This window comes from Rhinolophus sinicus, linkage group LG05, assembly GCF_036562045.2.
Source record: "Rhinolophus sinicus isolate RSC01 linkage group LG05, ASM3656204v1, whole genome shotgun sequence".
In the NCBI taxonomy this organism is placed as follows: domain Eukaryota; kingdom Metazoa; phylum Chordata; class Mammalia; order Chiroptera; family Rhinolophidae; genus Rhinolophus; species Rhinolophus sinicus.
In genome coordinates, this window is record NC_133755.1 from 171651170 (window position 1) to 171670176 (window position 19007).

At 39.0% G+C, this 19007-nt stretch overlaps 1 protein-coding gene and 1 pseudogene across 1 annotated transcript in view; both read right to left on the reverse strand.

Annotated features, from left to right (window-relative positions):
- Positions 1–19007, reverse strand: part of SYNE1 (spectrin repeat containing nuclear envelope protein 1) — a 390131-nt gene that overhangs the window by 190206 nt on the left and 180918 nt on the right. The window contains exons 45-54 of the mRNA XM_074333963.1: positions 18393–18575; positions 15785–15886; positions 13271–13474; positions 11621–11828; positions 10690–10802; positions 9142–9347; positions 7962–8117; positions 4882–5173; positions 3869–4041; positions 742–1051 (exon numbers count right to left, since the gene is read on the reverse strand). Of these exons, the coding sequence (XP_074190064.1) occupies positions 742–1051; positions 3869–4041; positions 4882–5173; positions 7962–8117; positions 9142–9347; positions 10690–10802; positions 11621–11828; positions 13271–13474; positions 15785–15886; positions 18393–18575 (1947 nt within the window). The remainder of the gene's footprint in view (positions 1–741; positions 1052–3868; positions 4042–4881; positions 5174–7961; positions 8118–9141; positions 9348–10689; positions 10803–11620; positions 11829–13270; positions 13475–15784; positions 15887–18392; positions 18576–19007) is intronic.
- Positions 1804–2481, reverse strand: LOC141571915 (DNA-directed RNA polymerases I, II, and III subunit RPABC4 pseudogene; annotated as a pseudogene).

Below are 19007 nucleotides of genomic sequence, written 5' to 3' on the forward strand. Positions count from 1 at the left end.
GTGAATAAAGGAAAAACTACTTTAACAGGAGTCGCTATTGAGAATATGAAATCAGATAAGACAATAAGTATGATATGGGTCTCTTAATGATTTCAGAAAATTTCATACTTACTCTTAGATTTTCTGTATGTTTAATATCTTTAAAAATATCAAATCTTAGACTGAAAGACTTTGAGGAAACAACCAATTTTCCTGTAATTGTACTTTTGTCTAGCTTTGCATAAAAATCTATGCTTAATGAATGTTGAATAACATCCTCACTAATCATCCACTTAATAATAATTATGACAATAATGATTCTTATTATGTAAGAATTTATTTGTGTTGGTTTTGTTGTAAAGCATTCTGCTCAGCATGCTAAATGCATTTGCTCCTTTCACCCTCACAACAGTTCCATGATGTAGCTACTATTATTATCACAATTTTATAGGAAAGGACACTTACAGAGATTACAGAGGTTAAATGTGCCCAAAGTCACACACCGAAAAAGTTTCCAAACCAGAACTCAGATTTAGGTCCTTTTGACTCCAGAGTCATAGCTCTTAATCATTACCAAAATAAAAATTAAGATTGCAGAAAGAGAAAAATTCATGGGCATCCATAGGTTAGAAATTATCTTTACATAAAATTTGTCCATGAAATGTACAAATAGTTTTAGAGCAGCCAACTCCCCAATAATTCAACCTATAGTGTCCTCTTTACCTGAGCCTTGAAGATTTTTCTTTAATATAAAGCACTAACCTTGGCAACTGTCATTATATCATTAAACTGTGTTTTCAGTTCCTCTTGAGCTGTTTCCTTGAAAGACTCATCCTCGGTCTTCTGGTAGAGCTCCCTGGATTTAGCGCTGAGGCGGTGCAGGGCTCTGGCATGATCTTCTCCCTCAGATACGATGGACTGAAAGTGGTCCAGGAGGGAAAACTTCTCTTTCAGGCCTGGTTGCAGTTTCAAGGGATGTTCTACTTTTCGATCCACTGATTCCATCCACTGCTCCAACTGGTTTTTCCACTCTAGGTAGTCATTCCATTGGCTAATCACAGACTCTAAAGTGCTAGAATTAATGTCACATATTATAAAAGTAAGTTATTTTGACATCTCTAGTGAAAACCAAATGAGGAAATTGCATCCATGTAAGCTATCCTATTAAATGCTATTGTAATTGGTGAAACAGTGCTTTTAAGTGCAAGGAGAAACACTACTTCTCTGACCCACAACACATGCTCTTCAAATGAAAGTGAGTCTATGTCAAAATTTAAGGAAGATATTGCAGGCATATACGCATCTGGAGATTTGTCTTCCAAATGCTAATTGTCCTAAAGAAACAGGCAAATTTATATGTTATGTTGTTAAGAATTAGCACTGGAGCATCAATTAAATTTTGTTCAATGTATATCAGTTCTTAATTTTCTTGGGCTCAGTTTATCTTATTAAAGTTAGATGCAATTATTTGACAGGAATTTAAAATTTAGGGTATTCTTCCTGGGTAAATAATATCATTCGATTGATTTTCAGTTAGGGATGGATATCTATCTATCATCTATCTATCTATCTATCTATCTATCTATCTATCTATCTATCATCTATCTATCTATATACACACATATATATACACACACACAATATAAAATGTTTAGTGTTAAATATATGAAGGAATGAATGCTTAATGTATTTATAAGAAATATAGTCACAGATATAATAGTCAAGTAAATAGCTCTCCTGATAGTCAAGTAAAAGGCTCTCCAGGCTGGCATTTTCACATTTTAAAGCATTCAGCTTTACAAACTATTCTTTTTTTTCAATTGAACAAAAAATAATTTTTTTATAAAAACTATTAATAGATACCTAAATACAATATGGTTTTTAAAATGAATCATGTGTATATAATTGTATTCATAAAGGTGAGTACACCAATCAAAAGCTATACAACATTAACAGCAAATCTGAATACAAAGATATTCCTCTGAATTTCATGTTTTACTGAGCATCAAAACCCACCAATCTTTTTGTCCTTTTCTCGTACATTAGTCTGTATCCACATTCTCTGCATCTGATTAGATCCCTGGATTTTATTTCATTTTCTGTGTGACATTCTCCACAGATATGTATCATTGGCTGCTGCTTTGGGGGTTGCATATCCTGGGTATCCATTGTTTGTCCCCACTTAGCACGGACAAACTCATCACACACGGCCCTTCCAGATTGCAGCTCATTGTTGTTACAAACTGTTCTAGACTCATCTTCAGCAACCCCTCCTAGCCTCCTTTGCATAAAATCCTATGATCCTGGAGTTATATCTGCAGGAAACGTACTTTTGGCATTTGCTCAAATTCTCTTTTGCATCCATAGAAAGCTCATCATACACGCCTGAAGGCTTATCCTTTCCTCAGAGAATTTTCTAGAAAGTCCAAATCAAGCTCACCTCCCCATTAGCCACCCAGGCCCTGTGTTCTTCTACAGTCCCACAGTGTCTTAGTAACACCATCTGAGTCAGAGAGTTTCTGGAATGTACCCTACCCTCCCTGCTGAGCACTTAGAGGGCAAAACATACTTTGTTTTGTTTCATTGTTTTAGCCCAACGATTTGAACACTGCTACTGCTCAATATGTAGTTGTCAATTTTAAAGTCTTGCTGAAGAGGAGAATCAAAGATTTGAATCTACTTTTTATATTTCATATTTTATTCCAACATCTGAAAAATATTCACCCATATTCCTGCTCACTTATGAAGCTGGCCTATTGCCCAGCATTGGGAAGTTTGGTCTGTCATATAGAAAATAGAACCATAAGATCTGATTTTTTTTTTTCTTTACTGATATGAGTTATTACCAAGATTCAACGTCCTGCTGACTTTGGCAGTCACTCTGTGAGCTCCATATTAAGGAAGAAAATAAAACCACCTTCCAAATTTTAGTTGAAACCATGGTTCATTGTTTACATTGCAGTGGGTAATTGCAGCGTGTTTTGTTTTGTTCTGTGATGAACTTTAATCTTTTATTTATCTATTATTTATTATGATCATATTGAGCACACACTTTTTTGGTGATCTAACCTTCAGAATATGGCTCCTGGAATGTAATTTAATACTGTTCTGACTGAAGGTCATTAGGCCAACAAGCCAGCCAGATTATTTGTGGATGCTCTAAGAAGAGGGAGGGAGATGAAAATCTTCAACTCACAAATGTAGCAGCAACACTGATACCTGGTATAACAATCAGTGTCTTCTCTACATTCTCATCAGGTGCCGTGCTTCCCTACACGGGCTGTACAGGGGCTCAACAGACATCTTGGGTGGGCTGACTGTTCCATGTGTGAGAAGGTCCCACGCACTGAAGGAGGTTAGCTCTCTTGGCCTCCATGGGATGCCCCCATCCCTGTGATAATCGAAAACTCCCACACATTGCCACAACCCAATGTGGGTGATATTATTACTTTGGGTTGAGAAAAAGATTTATACTTAAGCTCAACAGCTGCCAACAACTTAATTTCCCTGATGTTCCTTTAAAAAGCAAAAACATTTTCAAGTTATTAAAGACCATATATCCTTGCTTTGATGAATTGAAAGGAGTGTTTTACTGAGCTCATGTTGTGTGAAAGATCCCATGAAAGATATTAGGGGAGATGTAAATCTCTCTCTCTCTCTCTCTCTCTCTCTCTCTCTCTCTCTCTCACACACACACACACACACACACACACACCAAGGAAACAAACAAACAAAACCAGTCTGCCGTTACAAAGACAGGCATGCATGCAATTAGCTAACATCATACGCTTGATAACTCTACCACAGGATACCCTCAGCACTGCTCCATCATTTTACTGAGCCACCTGGTGTCATTTAGACAAAGGAACACTAAAAATACGCTTTGTACCTCTGAGCACGGATGGAGGAGCTCATGATGTTAGCCCACACATCCGTCAGGGTCTGCAGCTGAGCCTGAATCGCCTTCTGGCCTTCTGTGGTGCTGCTTCTCAAGGCCTGTTCCCCTTTGCCGATGGCCATATTCAACTTAACTTCCCCTTCACCTTTCATCAGAAGAATATCCTACGAAGGAAGAGTGAACATATGTCAGGAGAAATATTAAAGCCTTCGGATATTTTTGAAAACAGTTATGTTTCCCATGAGAATCAAGGTAGGGAATACCTTCCTTACCTTAAAATGAGAACAGCAACAACCACAAACTCTAGACCCTACTGCAATATAATACTTGACTTAAATATTAGGTATCCGAGAGGCCAGAAGTCAAAGATTAACTCCAATTTAAATTCTTGTAAAATTTTGGGTCACTAGCCTAGACATTGTAACTACTCAAATTTAGTTTCAGAGTAGAAAGAAATTAGTTTGAAAATGAAGATGCACTTGTTGAAAATCTATAGTTCCCTAGTTTTCATTGCCTAGCTAATTCTTGTCTTTCAAGGTTCCCTTCAGTGACTATCGTCTGTGTAGGTGGTCTCCTTTGCGCTTTCAACACACCTCTGTTTGCTTCAATTACGGCCCCTACATACATGTCACACTGCAACTAACAACTTACAGGTTCGTCTTTCCCACTGATTTGCACTCCTAGAAAGCAAGGATTATTTTTTATCTTTACATGCCCAGCAGCTTACATAGTGCTTGGAGTAAAGGAGGTATTTATTTCATAACATTTGCTGAATATTTACTAAATAAAATTAAAGAAAATATTTTAAAAGTATTAAAACAAAAATATTCCTCTACAAAGGGGGAAAATGACCACTCTAAATCCTTTTTGCCCAGTTTCTCCATTTTGTTCACCTAACCCTCATTTGGAGGCCCATGGAATGATCACGCGCCAACTCAAACACTTGTGAATCTCAGGAAATTAGTCTTCGGAAACTGTTGGTGTCTAGCCAGTGCCACGCGTACCTGTATTTGCACCAGCCGTTTTTCCAAGATGTCTTTGCTTCCAATCGTGCTCTCTGCACAGGACAGTTTATCTTGAGCGTCTTTCACCCAGGACCACATGCTCTGCAGGGCTTCCTCCAGCGCTTCGTGCTCCTGCAGGGCCAGCTGGCAGCTGCGGAGTTTCTCTTTGGTCATTCTGAGTAAGTTCTGGTAGTTCGTGAGCAGCTGGGAGCACAGGCGCCCTTCTTTCCCAGCACCGTGGCCTTCTTCACTGAGAAGCTGCCCTCTCTGGGAAAGCTTATCGAGAGACTCTCTAAAGAAAACAGAAAAAAAAAAAAAAAAATTAACTCCGACAGTCTGGAGCTCAGGGGAGGGCGTGACAAATGGTTGTTGACATTGGAGCAGTAACCAGACAAGAGCTCACAGCTGACATGCCTTGAAAATGAAGATCCCGGATTGCACCGGCCACCCGATTCTCTTAGGTTTCCCCAAATGTAGTCAACATACATCTGGGGATATGATTCACTCCGTGCTGTGCCTGGATCCAAGCCCAGTGTATTATTACCAGGAATTCACCTCAGAGAACGGCCCAGGCCTGCCTCTCCAGGCTTTCTCCAGCATCTCTCCATTCCTAGTTAATGCCCTCATCATGAACAGCTCGCTGAAGTTTCCCCGACACTCTGCTGTTTTATAAACACGCGGAGGGTCCTCCTTTGTGAAAACCCTTCTGCTCACCCCCACTTCTTCCCTAGCTGCCCCTCAAGCTCAGTGCAGGTGTCACATCCCTGGGCAGCATCGTGGTGACTCCAGGGAGGGTGGAGAGCACAGGTCTCCTCTGTGTACCTTCTGCCCTGGATTGCTCTGCCACCTCCTACACCCTGCCTGTCTGTCTCAATCCACAAGGCTTTCACTTTCTAGAAGCCTTTTGATTACATTCATCTCATGTCCCCAGGACCGAACACAATGTTTGGCAGAGATAAAATGCAAAAAAAAAAAAACAACACAAAGAAAAATCTTTTAAAAAGGCAATTTTATGAGTGCTTATTAAGGGTGTCCTTATACCTCAGGTTCCTTGCTCATCTCAGGTTGGAGTTATGTTAATCAGCTCAAGTGAAAATGTAATTCTGTGTGGCTGGGTTGGCTTCATCCTGTTTTACAGGTTCTGAATTCAGATCAGCACATCTATCAGAAATTGTCCGGGATACCAGAAGGGAAGGTGCAGATGTCTGAACACAAACTGTGGTGAGTACTAAGAAAAGGATGGGAAGTCTGTCTCCTTCAATGCCTCAATTCTTTTTTCTGAGCAGTGACTATGTAAATAGCATCCTAAACAGCTTTTGTGAGATATGTAACACTTATACAATGTCATATACTCTAAAATAACTTTTTATTCTTGTAATCTGGTGAGACAACAAAGTGGCTTAAGCAATAATGTGAGTTAAATAATAATTCAAGACAACAGATATCACTTGTTACAAGAAGAATTGCTTAATAGATGATAAATATTCAAGAATTCTCAAGTCTTGGGTACTTAAAAAATATATATATAGGGGATTCTCCCCAAGATATGTGAAGTACTGGAAATATGATGATGAAAACAAAAAACGAATAAATCAACAAACAAACAAAAACAAAACTATAGAGGACTGGGAGGAGCAAACAAGTGACAGAAGCAGCCAGATCGAAGGAACCTGGGAGCAAACACACTTAAGGACTCTTAGCATCTGGTCCTGGAATATTAGAGAGTAACAGTTCACGAAGAATATGTAAAGTCATTTAAAAAATTTGGAAGGAAGAAAGAAGTAAGTCTGGCCATGTTATGTTGTAGCTAGACAAAAGTCAAGGTTTTAAAAGTAAATAAAGTATAGTATAACTTTCAGAAAATTATATTGTTAGAATAATGTTTTTCTGTTAATGCAGCAAATATTTTCTATTTTTGTGGCACTATAGCGGACAATGGTGATATAAAGATGCTAATGACCCAATGGCCCCTGGCCCTGAGAAACTCACCATAGGGGGTGGGGGGCATAGAGTCAACAAAACATTTATCCCATGTTAAGAGCTCACAGAGGTGGGACCAAACCATTCCAGGGCAATTTTATAATAGTCATCAAACTAGCACACCAACAATACTTTTCAGTGTGGGTTCTGTTTGTGCATTCGCTTACAGGTTTGTTTTTAAAGAGAAGGACTACTCAGCATGTCTGACCAGACAGAGGACTTGGAGGAAACAGGATAAGTGTAATCTGAATTAGGCAATTTTTACTCAGTTGATCAATGTTGCTCATTTCTCTGATTAAGCAGGCCGGCAGTTAGCCTTGCAGCTTCACACACGAGTGCATCTGCTCCTTAAGAGGACAGTTACGGAGTTGTGGGTCAAATTGGAAAGTGTTCCATCTTGCAATGGAAGAGTTCCAATGAAGCAAACTGAAAATGCCAGGGGTGGAGCATGAATTTAGGGAGCAAAGCCCTGGAGGTCAGGCCAGAGAACTTGGCCTGGGAAAGAAGCCAGAATCATTTGCTCAGTTGGGAAGCAATGAAGAGACACATATTCCAGTGGAGAAGAGGCACCTCCAAGACAGTTGGGGCTTAATAGTCACACCTTCTTTTTCACTAAGAATATTATGAGGATGAGGTAGATTGTAAATAGGACTGGAGGGCGGTGTGTACTTGTATAAAGATTACACAGAAATTGGGATCTACGGCATTATTTTTGTAAATGAAGAGTATCTTTTAATCACCCATATCCTTATAATAACCTCTGATCATTGTTATCATCACCATCATCACCATCACAACGCTTAAAGACTAATATCAAGAAATATAGGAAATTAGTGGCCTGTCCAATCTGTTGAGCAAAGGAAGGAGGAAACGGGATGCAGACCAGCTCCTTCCTTCTATGCCTATGCTCTCTCCAGAATACCGCATTGCTATCGAAAATACGGCACAATCACTTGTATTCTAGACATTCAAGGATAGAAACATACACAACTACCAACAACTAACCAGCCAACCCACTAACAACCAAACCCAATAAGTAACCAACTAGACAAACATAAACTAGTTTGGAGGGAAAGGACCATTCCGTTTCAGCACCGTACCTGGCAGCCAGTAGTTCTCCCAGAAACATTTCAACTTTATGGACTTCATTTTTCTTCTCAGGAATGTGCTGTTTACTCTCTCCTAAGTTTTCTGTACTGAACCTTTCCTCCATTTCACGGATCCATAAGTTCAGTTTTCTGTGCTGATCCTCAAAGCTAAAGTAAAGGAAAACACCTTAGAGAAATGCTTATGGGCTCATTGTAATAAATAAATTCTAATATCTGAGGTCACAATATCTATGGCATTTTAAGAGCGCATGAATTTTCAAGTATGGAAGAAAACTCTACAAGAAGCCCAGTGAATTTTCACTTATTTCAGTAACAAAATGACAAGTCATGGAAATTTCTCTTGAGATCCAAGCCAAAAAGAATCACCCTTTCTTGGAGAATTCATTACCTGGTCATCAATCATGGATGGTAATTACCAGCAAGATTCCCATGTCAACACGTACTTGACTTTGGGTCTAAACTACAAAGACCCCGAATTGGGGCCCATGGATAAGTGAGGCTGTGGAAGCGCTGGGAGAAAAAGGGAAAGTCATCTCTATGCCTTTGCATCCTATGGGATTTGAATACGGGACAGGGTCTCTAAGTTTTGAAAACCGGGGAAGTTCTCTGAGAAATATGGACAAGAGTCAGGCAAATTATTCCAGCACCAGAGAGTTGTTTGGGTTATAATGACATCTTTTTCCTTCCTAGTAATGAGTTTCGTTTTCTCTTTCTAATTTGATAGTCAGCCATGTTGACATAGTTTCCTGATTGTAATCTTGATTCACATGTATCCAATAGGTGCTTTTTGCCATGAAATGATCCAGCAGAAGTAGACAAAAGGAAAAGACTTAGATAACTTAAAACCTGGGTGTCAGAGCTCCAATAGCTTGATTTAGTTCAATAGACCAAAAAAAAAAAAAAAAAAAGCATGCATTTATGTCATTTACAATGACTAGCAGTGAATATAATTCCTTTCTTTTTCTATGTAGAAAATACAGTAAAATGATATCATCAGGGTCCAAGCAATCAATCATTGTCCTCGTATGAACCGGTACTTAAAGTCAAAGCTTATTATACTTTAAACTCACACTTTCAAAGATTATTCGTTTATTCACAATGGCTCTTTTCTCTCGGTCTTTGAAAACATATTCCGTGCATGATGAAATCGACCCATATCAAAATAACCTACCTCCCAAGTTCTAAAGCACAGTCTTGAAGAGCCTGTTTGTCTTTAAGGCATTGTTTCAGAAATGCTTGAAACTCTTCATTAGCTTTTGTAATTTGTTCCTGAATGCTACTGACAATCTGTTTAGACAAATGTGCATACAAAGTTTGTCCTTCTTGAGTTACAGCATCAAGCTTGCTTTGCCCATCGCTGACTGAGTCCAAAACGTTCTGTTTCAGGAAATAAAGGTAATATAAAATATTTGCTATTATTCAGAGAGCCTGGTGCATGGGAACATTAATTACAATTCTGAGAGAGTAGAGCAAGAGAAGGAAAACAGAGTCTAAAGGAAGAAAGCCTTTAAGAAGCCTGGAGTGGGAATGAGGGTTACAATTGGATATACTGAAGGCTCATAATTGAGGACAGTGCCAGTCAGACATTGAAACCCCTGGGGACAAACTGTGAACATTGTCCGGCTGGAAAGGAGGATGTTCTCATCCAGGTCTTATTCTCAGTTTGTCCCCATTCTCCCCATATCAACCCAGTCCAAGCCTCAGCTCTTTACCTGGTGAGTGTGCCATCTTCTAACCACCTAACTGCCTGCCCTCTCCGCTCACCCACCCTGCACGTAATATCCTGACTTCAGATCCCTTCTTTTCTTGGTATGCACCTCTTCCTTGGAAGATCTTAAGCATGGGCATGGCTTCCACAGAGCAAAAGAACCCCAGAACTGCTGTTCTAGCATGGCCTCGTATCTGAGTTCCAGGTAGCACGTGCAATTGGTACTCAGACTTTTCTTGTGGAGTTCCACTGCATCTCAAGCCTTCAAGAGACACAATTCCACATCTGAATTCACCCTGGCTCCTGCAAAACTAGTTTCCTTTATCATAAGGATCTTCCTACCCTGACTGCTAATGTGTTATCTATTAATACACAATTGTCATCACCCATGAGGCCACAAAATCCTCATGTTCCCATTAATTTTTTAAAATTTATTTTTACAATACTTAGCACAGTGCTTTGCTCAGATTAGCTGCTTGAGAAATTTCGCCAAAACTCAATTTAAACCAGTCTTCCATTAATCATTTCTTAACTTCACTATGGCCTTCTCTTCCCTGAATTCATACATTTTTCGTAATCAGTAAAACCCGTAACATCTATACTATCTATTGCTTTAATTTGAATATATCTGAGCTCCAAATTTAGACGACGGGCTATTAAAAAACTTGTGATGTCTTCTTTTAAAAACTCCTCCATAATAGTAACGTAAAATAGATGTAATTATTTATGCTTTCACTGCTATAGAAATTAAAGTTAACTTTAGTTTTGAGTAAGTTCCAAAGAATGACTAATAGGCTAAAAGAGAGAGAAAAGAGATCGAGAAATTCTGTAGCTATAACTTACTGTTTCAATTTCCTTTTCATGTTGCCTAGCTCCTTATGACTCAAGGAATTGAATTCTCATAAGGAAGAAGAAAAGTTTGAATAAAATAAGATTTGGAAAAAGAGACGATTTAGGTCTGACTCAAATGGCAATTTGGAGAAGAAGAAAAAGCAATGCCAGCTTTGGTACCTGAAGGTCATGGAGCTTTGCCTCTAGGACTCTGCTGTCACCAGTTCGGTCTGATGATTCTTTTGCTGCTGCTTTTATTCCAGAAAACCACTCCTGGAATTCCTGCATAGACTCTTTTGAAAGTAAGGAAAATGAGAAATACATCCAAAAATATTGAATGAGCTCCCAGGACGACCACAGTGAATTAGTTCTGGCCTTTAGTCCATAGCAGCTTGCCTTACCGAATATTCCAAAAAGAAAATAATAATAATAATATAGACTATGACACAGCATGATCTACAACCATGACTATTCATGGTAGCACTGAGAAATTATCTTGGAGAAAAGACTGAAAAAGAAACTTGTATTCCTAAAAATGTCTGTTTTCCCCTTATGCTTCTTTCTTTTGGTAAAGAAAGACAATTAATTGCCTAAATATGTCAGAGTACAAGGGGAGAAAGGCTCTAGGGTGTTAAAGCCATTTTTGTGGCAAAAGGAGGAATCATCTCTTCGGTCCACCAAGCTGACATAGAGTCATTATGCATCTACATCAGAGCACTGGCTCAGGCCTGTGGGACATACAATTGGCAATTTCCTGTGTTATATGGCTGCTGTGTTTCCTGGCCTCTCCTAATATTCACACTTGCTGTCACTTCGTCATAGCACTGGATGTAATTTTGCACACAAATGAGCCATATGCAGACAATCTAGATGAAATTCAGAATTGTCAATAGTGGACTATTACTTTATTAGGGAGAAAGAGAAAAAATTCTGCTTAGGGAGAAAGCCCAAGCATAACACTTCCACTGCCCAAATCTTAGTGCACAAATGAATTTAAAGTGATATTCTTCTGGAAAGTTTTGCAAACTTATGCTGGCAGTTTCTATGCAGCATTTGGTTTGGGTTCTTTCTTATAAACAAACTATTCATGCTAAGGCCTGCCAGAGCTCACCATTGAAGTGTTTTTCCAGACAATCCTGGAGGCTGGCCTGTGTTTTGGAGCACAACTGGCTCACAGCTTCATGTTTCTTTATCAGCCCAGTCATGGCGCTGCCCAGGCTCTCCAGCTCAGCTGAATGGTATTTGCGGCACAAACTATTGAGATTTTCTTGGGTGGAGCTGATGTTTCTTTGCTGACTTTGAAGTTCTTTTTGTATTTCCTATGGAATAAAAGTATGCCATGAGGATATTCATCACATTCAAGAGAAATATTCCATCTATTCCACTATGGGACTTGTCTTGAAAATTGATGCTGTTGAAATCCATTCAGTAATCTGGACACTTTCGTGTGATTTTGTGTGTGTGTGTGTGTGTGTGTGTGATCTGTGTTGATTCTTTGAGAATTTGTCCAGCTCTCCTAGGTAACAACTACAAACAGCTATTAAGAGGTAGCTAGGATTTGAGTTATAGTGTAGGATTTCAAACAAATTGAATAGATCCTTACAGATTCCAGCCCATGAGCTTAGGTTTAGTGAGTTGATTAGAAACTATTACTGGAATCACTCTGCTAATTTCACATTCTTCAGTGGGCTATTAGGGCCTTGTTTCAGGGTCATAGGCCACACCAAAAGCACCAGTATTTAATTTAAAAATGTATGTCCTTAGTCTAAAGTACAGTCAGAAAATATACTAAAAGAGAAAAGATCACATATGTTGAAAAGTCGACTCAACTCACAAGCTTTACAGAGAGTTAATCAGGAATGTCACCTATGAAAATGGACAGATGACATGAAAGTGGGATGTTTTCTCAACTGTGTGTGTTTTTTTTTTAATATGTCCTTCTCTAGATGAAAGCAATCATACTGACAAAAAAAAAAAAAAGAAAAACTGTTTGGTAGAGGCCGGCCCGATGGCTCAGGCGGTTAGCTCCATGCACCTAACTCCGAAGGCTGCCAGTTCGATTCCCACATGAGCCAGTACGCTCTCAACCACAAGGTTGCAGGTTCAACTTCTCAAGTCCTGTAAGGGATGGTGGGCTCCACCCCCTGCAACTAAGATTGAACCCGGCACCTTGAGCTAAGCTGCCTCCCAGATGGCTCAGTTGGTTGGAGCGCAGGCTCTCAATCACACGGGTCGCCAGTTTGATTCCTCGACTCCCGCAAGGGATGGTGGGCTGCAGCCCCTGCAACTAGCAACGGCAACTGGACCTGGAGCTGAGCTGCACCCTCCACAATTAAGATTGAAAGGACAACAACTTGACTTGGATAAAAGGCCTGGAAGTACACACTGTTCCCCAATAAAGTCCTGTTCCCCTTCCCCAATAAAAAATCTTAAAAAACAAAAAAACTAGTTGGTACATTTGAAAATTCAAGGGCATTCAACAATTCTACAGATGCCACCCTCTTACTAAAAATAATAACAACAATAATAATAAAGTATAGCCTATGAGCAGACTCTACAGCAATGCATGCAGTCAGTTTTCAGATTATTCATTTTGCATTCAACTCTTCACCTGTTACTTACTTTGCTGTGTCTGGTGTTAATATGGGTAAATGAGAGCAAAGGTTATATGCATATTTTGATTATATTAATAGTCACCACAAAACAGGTGAACTGATATTTCCACTGACATGTAAACACTTAATGATAGTTGGTTACCTACCTTTCCTTTCTTCAGCCCTTCACAGGTCTCACTTTGGGCACCGTTCATTAAGGATTCTTCTAATTTTGTCAGCCAGGTTGTTACGTCATTAATAAATTTCTCCACTTGTGTACTCTGAGCAGTGAAATCTTTCAAGGTTCCTTTTGCTTCTTCAGTAAGTTCTTTGGCATGCTCCAGTTTCTGCCTTAAGTCTGCTTCTATAAACTACACATAAAGTAAGATTTCATTAAAATCTATGACTACCAGACCCTCATTTCCTAGGAATTCCGTTGATGTGTAGCTTAACGAAAAACACATAAGCCTAACTGTGGATGCTCATTCAATTTTTCTAAGAAGGAAAATCAGTGGGTACAAGCTGCCAAACATTTTAAGTGATGAGAAAATGGAAAGAGTAAGGATTACAGTTAACGTGGGATGCTAAGTGGCAGTTTGAAGTTCCAGGGAATATACGAGACTGTATTTCAAAAACAGAGCTAGACTTTGCAGAGCGACCTGGGAGGTGACCAAAAACCTGCTCTTCATTCTGCCTGGGAAACGCTCACACATTTTCGCTGTGATGTAGCCACTACTTGGAACAAATACCGCTATAGGATTTCGTCGGAAAGCACTTTTCTTTTTGTCTTCTACTTTTAAACGTTCAGGAATGTTTAGTTCTCTCTTCCTGGATTAGTTATTTCTGGAGGGCCATTGATATCTCTGGACCAGCAGATAATAAAAGTCCTTATAATCATGATAAATTATACACAGTTTCAATTCCACAATTAAAACATCCAGCCCCGTTAAATAATCAAAAATTTGAACTTAAAGTTAAGGCTTTTTTCTTACGTCTCCCCCACTCCCCACAACTCACATCTGCTGCAAACAGGAAGCCCATAGTGGAGAAAGGGGCCAAGCGCCTCCTTCCCTGTTTCTTCACTTCCCCCATGTTGCACAGCTCTGAGCCCTGCAGGTTTGCTCAGGCAGTGAGCAGGTTGATGAGAGGAGTGGAATCTGTGCTTTCTAGGCCAGGTAACAGTTCACATTGTCTCCTTTCACAGGCCTTTGTGGGTTTTTCTGAGGCTCCCCTCAGTGCTGCGACCTCCCAGTGAGGCTCTCTAGATGCCAGCAATGCACCTCTGTCTGGTCTTCACTTTCTCCTGCAGCCTGAGGGCATCTCTTGAACTTCTTGCCCCTGAGGCCTCTCATCCCCCAGAAAACCTTCTTAGATAACCTGAGACATCACACATGGATGCTCTCTTCTTTCCTTTCCTCTCATAATTCACTTCTGTGCCTGAGGTCACACTCTGACATTCACCCCAAATGACTCTGAGATGCAGGCCACTCCAAAAAATCATTTGTCCTTTGGCAAACACATCAGCAACTAGCAAGCCTGTCTCCCAATGTTAAGGTATCTCTGAGGGAGTTAGATATTAGATTCCTATGTTTGCCAACTGCAGGAGGCATTGTCATGTTCTCCAGATGGTACTACTAAAACCCTTCTCCCTATTTAGAAGTAAGATACAGTCACCCCTACACCTTTGAGTATGCCTAGGTGTGTATATGTGTGAGAAACCAGAGTAAAACAGGAGCTCTCTACCAACACCCTGCCTCTAGCTTCTGCAAAAGTCCAGCTGTTGTCCATTTAGACCCTCAGAAGAGGTGCCACACATACGCACTGCCTCTCAGTTTTGTATGATGAGCATCCCTTCTGCCTCTTCTTGTGTCGGGTGAAATTCTAACATTCTGGTACATGTGTATCACCCACCGATGATGCTAACTGTTGGGAACACAATCTTAGGTCAGAGCAGCATAGTTGACCAAACAAGAGTGATTGGTTAATGAGAAACAGTAGAAAAAAAAAGGACAAAGGCACAAATGAAGAAAGAAAATGCAGAGAAAATCGATGAGGGCAGCAACAAATAGGTGAAAGTAACGCTGCAGTTTCTTTAGCCCAGAGCCTACAGTGCTGGCCGCCAGAGCAGACCCACCATCTGGAGGCAACGAGGGCACTAGCACTAAAGTAACCCAGGTTACTGCTCAGACCTCTACCCTGCCTACCGCCTGGTTCCTGTGCATTTGTGCCACCTAATGGGCCTTGAAAGGAGATTTGCAGTGGTGATCCCTCCAAACCCAAACACCGAGTAGATGAATTAGAAAAATATCAATGAGGATATCAACATTTATAAGTATGGTCTCTGTTCCTGTCTAGACATAAAATGGTCCATGAAGCAAGTTGGATGACTCTACTTCCAAAATTTAGTAAGGAAAAAGAGAACGAACCTCATTTTAATATTTGAGTTGAAAACATGTTATTAATACTAACACAAGGAGTTCTAAAAAGGTTAATATTTTAACCACCATTTATGATAAGGTCCATGTATTTTCTTGGAATTATGATGATTATAACAATGAGAATGCATATCTGTACATACGTATGCATTTTAATATATAAATACATAAAAAATATAAATGCTTTTTTTGAGACAGAGAGAGTCTAGTGTATAGTAATCATTACAAACCCGATTGAGTGCTTACCTGAAGATCTGGTGGTGTTTCTGGATTTTTAGTTAATTCTTTTAGATCAATAACTTTGGAATGAAGTTCTTCCAATTTCAAGGCTTTGTTTTTAACTTCAGACTGCCAAGATAAAAGACAAAGGAAAACAGCATAACTAATTCAAACATTGACAGGTTATATTTGGCATTTAATAATTTCAAGAGGTAACTGTCAAAATGTTCCATCTTTAAGACAGGGTAAAAAAAATCTATTTCATTTCATTTTCTGATTGTTATGATTATTTATGAATGTGGGAAAATGTCACTATTAACTTTCACTTGGGATGTGAGGAAGTATGCAGAATGTTCTTCCCACCCTCTTTTATTGGGACAAAAATAAAAAAATTAAAAAAAACCTCTTGGAAAAAATTAAACGCTAACCAAACGTCTTGAGTCAGTGAGGACTTTCAATAGCTAACTGTCATTTATTCATTAGCATTAATATCACTGGTTACTATGGCAGCATTAAACTCTTGAGGAAGCCTTTCAAAGCAAACACACATGAGGAATGCCTAATTACTGCTGATGTAAGTAATACATAAGAAATCTTTCAAATAAAAATGTAAAGGATGTTAAAACAAAAATCAGGTTAATTAAAAAATTGACATCTAATATTTTGTCCCTTTTTTTGCACTAACACTAACACAAAAAGAAGAAAAATAATCAAAGAAACATTACTAAGCAAATTAGACACTTATAAATTTCATTAGTTACTTGGGGCCACAAAGGAACATTTAATAAAGTATCCCTTTCAACTTAAATATCGTATTTTGGTGTTTTGTGGACAGTAACAAACCTCCTGATGTCTCCAACTCAGAAAGTAATTTACTTACCCAGTAAGATGTGATGAACTAACTGTCAGGCCCACTGGCCTTTTCCAGAAGCAGGCTGGACAATTAAGCATCGCACCTACACACCTACACTTAATTTCCTGCACAGTGTCAGTGACATTGGTGGGCATGGGCTGAATCTAGGTCACTGGTTTTATTAGCTGGCGTACCACACAGACAGTCAGTGACCTAAACACCCATGTCTGTGAGTGACTGAACCTGGATATCCTGAACGTGGGGCTGATACCCACTGGCTCTAGGGGTCCCAGAGGTCAGTAGTAGGACTGTATGTATGTGGGTTTAACAACTGGCTCTCCAAAAAAACAGGCCTTGATTTGTAGTATTTGCCAACATGTTGAGTTACAACATGATGTCACTGCATGTGGAGTTGGAAGTGGCACAGCAGCACACCAGTCTACAATATTTCCAGCATGCAGATATAATAAATGTCAGTAACTCAAGAGCCTACGGAACAGTAGCCAGAGGATAATAATTAGGAAGTGATATGTTTTGAGCATTCATTACCCTAATTTTTAATATAATTTATTTCATTGTAAATTGATTTACAATTTAATTTTTAATAATGGTTGCATTTAACACTGGCTCACAAAATTCCTAAACATGTAATAATGGACTTTTGCGAGGAGGCACAGGCACTATTCCACCCCACGCCACTGTTGGACCTGTGATGCTAATTGAACGTCAAAGATAATAACTAAAGAAATGGTGATATCCTGCCCTGACTGTACTTTTAGTCTGCATAATTTCCTCTACTTCTGTTTGTCCTTAGAAATAGAAACAATTTCTAGAATGTTCTTTGCATCAAAGACAGTTGGGTAGCTTAGGCAATACAGATGACTCAACTATATTATTTCAGATGATAGTCATCCACCTGTTCATGTATGTGTGCTGGGCTGGTGCTGGGCACCAAGCATATGATGCTGAGCAGTTTCTGCCTTCCCCAGAGTACAGTCAGTTATATGTTCTGTGAGACAGGTTAGCCCTTGTCGCTCTATTTCCCCTTACCTTGCTTCATTCCTCATCATAGCCCAATTACTCCTTGACATTTTATATATAAGAGATATTGTAATGTAAATGATGTAAATACCATGTGGGTAGGAATGTCACCTCTTTTACTATTATACTCGCATTCTTGTCTAAGATGCTGCCTGACATATTTCAGGTGCTCATTAAGAATTTGATGAGTGACTGAATAAATGAATGCAAGAAACGGGAATAAAAGGAGTTTAAAACAAATTGGTGACTAGAATTTTAAAAGGCCACTTTCTGTGGAAGCCTGTGACACTCCAATCTCCATTCATTCCATTTCTGAAAAGGAAGTGGAAGAATCCAGCACTAAACATAAGTGTTTAGCACATGGTAACTACTCAGTGAATACTTTGTTTGGATGAAGAAAAAAATAGATGCTAAATGTCAATGAATTATAAACACTTTTGATTAGGTTTTCCAGTAGGAAGATGCCATATTCTCAGATGAATGGCAAAAATTATAAATTTTATGAGCTTTTACTTTTCCATTAATACTTTAAGAGCCCAAACTAAAAAGTGATAAAAATGCAGAAAACCTCTTATCCATAGCCTATTCACTTTCAAGTAAACAGCAAAAGGTAGTGAAGAATTTTGTTACAGTCACATAGGTCTCGAAATGAAGAATGAACTTTAAGAAAAGGACACAGCATTTTCCTATGCTGGTCAATGATATACCACAAGCTCACATATGAAAGTGTAGTCAATTTACCTCAAATTCTTTTAGAAATTCTTCTGCTTTCAGGCTGTTATTTAAGTTGCTGATACTTTCAGCCAGCTGTGGAACAGAATTGTTTGACCATCCTTCGATCTCTTCTTTGCTTGAGAGTACATCAGCCCAAATAGACAGGCTTACCCTCAGCTTATCCATGTTTTCCTCAATTCTCTCTGATACCTAGGACAGAAAAATGTAATTCATATCACTAATAGTCTGAGGCTTTAAGATGCTCTCTGCCCACTAACATACTAAAAATGTCAATGCTTCCTTAATCAGAAAATTATATTCTGACTGAAAAGCAAAGTTTTACAAAAATTATGGCAAGCTAACTAGTGCATCTGATTCAAGTAACTGGTAAATATTACATGGTTTGTTTTTGTTGTTGGGAGAGCTGACTGAATTTCTGAGACATTTAACTTTCATTTGTAAATTGGGAAACTAACAACAGGTCTATTAGATCCTACTATAATATAACTCACTCTGAGTTTGAATTCTACAGGATAGGGGTCCATCCAGGGCAGAACTGTGTTTATTTTTGAAAGTAACACAATATGCCCCTTTATTTGTAATACTGAGATATAAAAATGGGCATAATTAGACTTGAACATA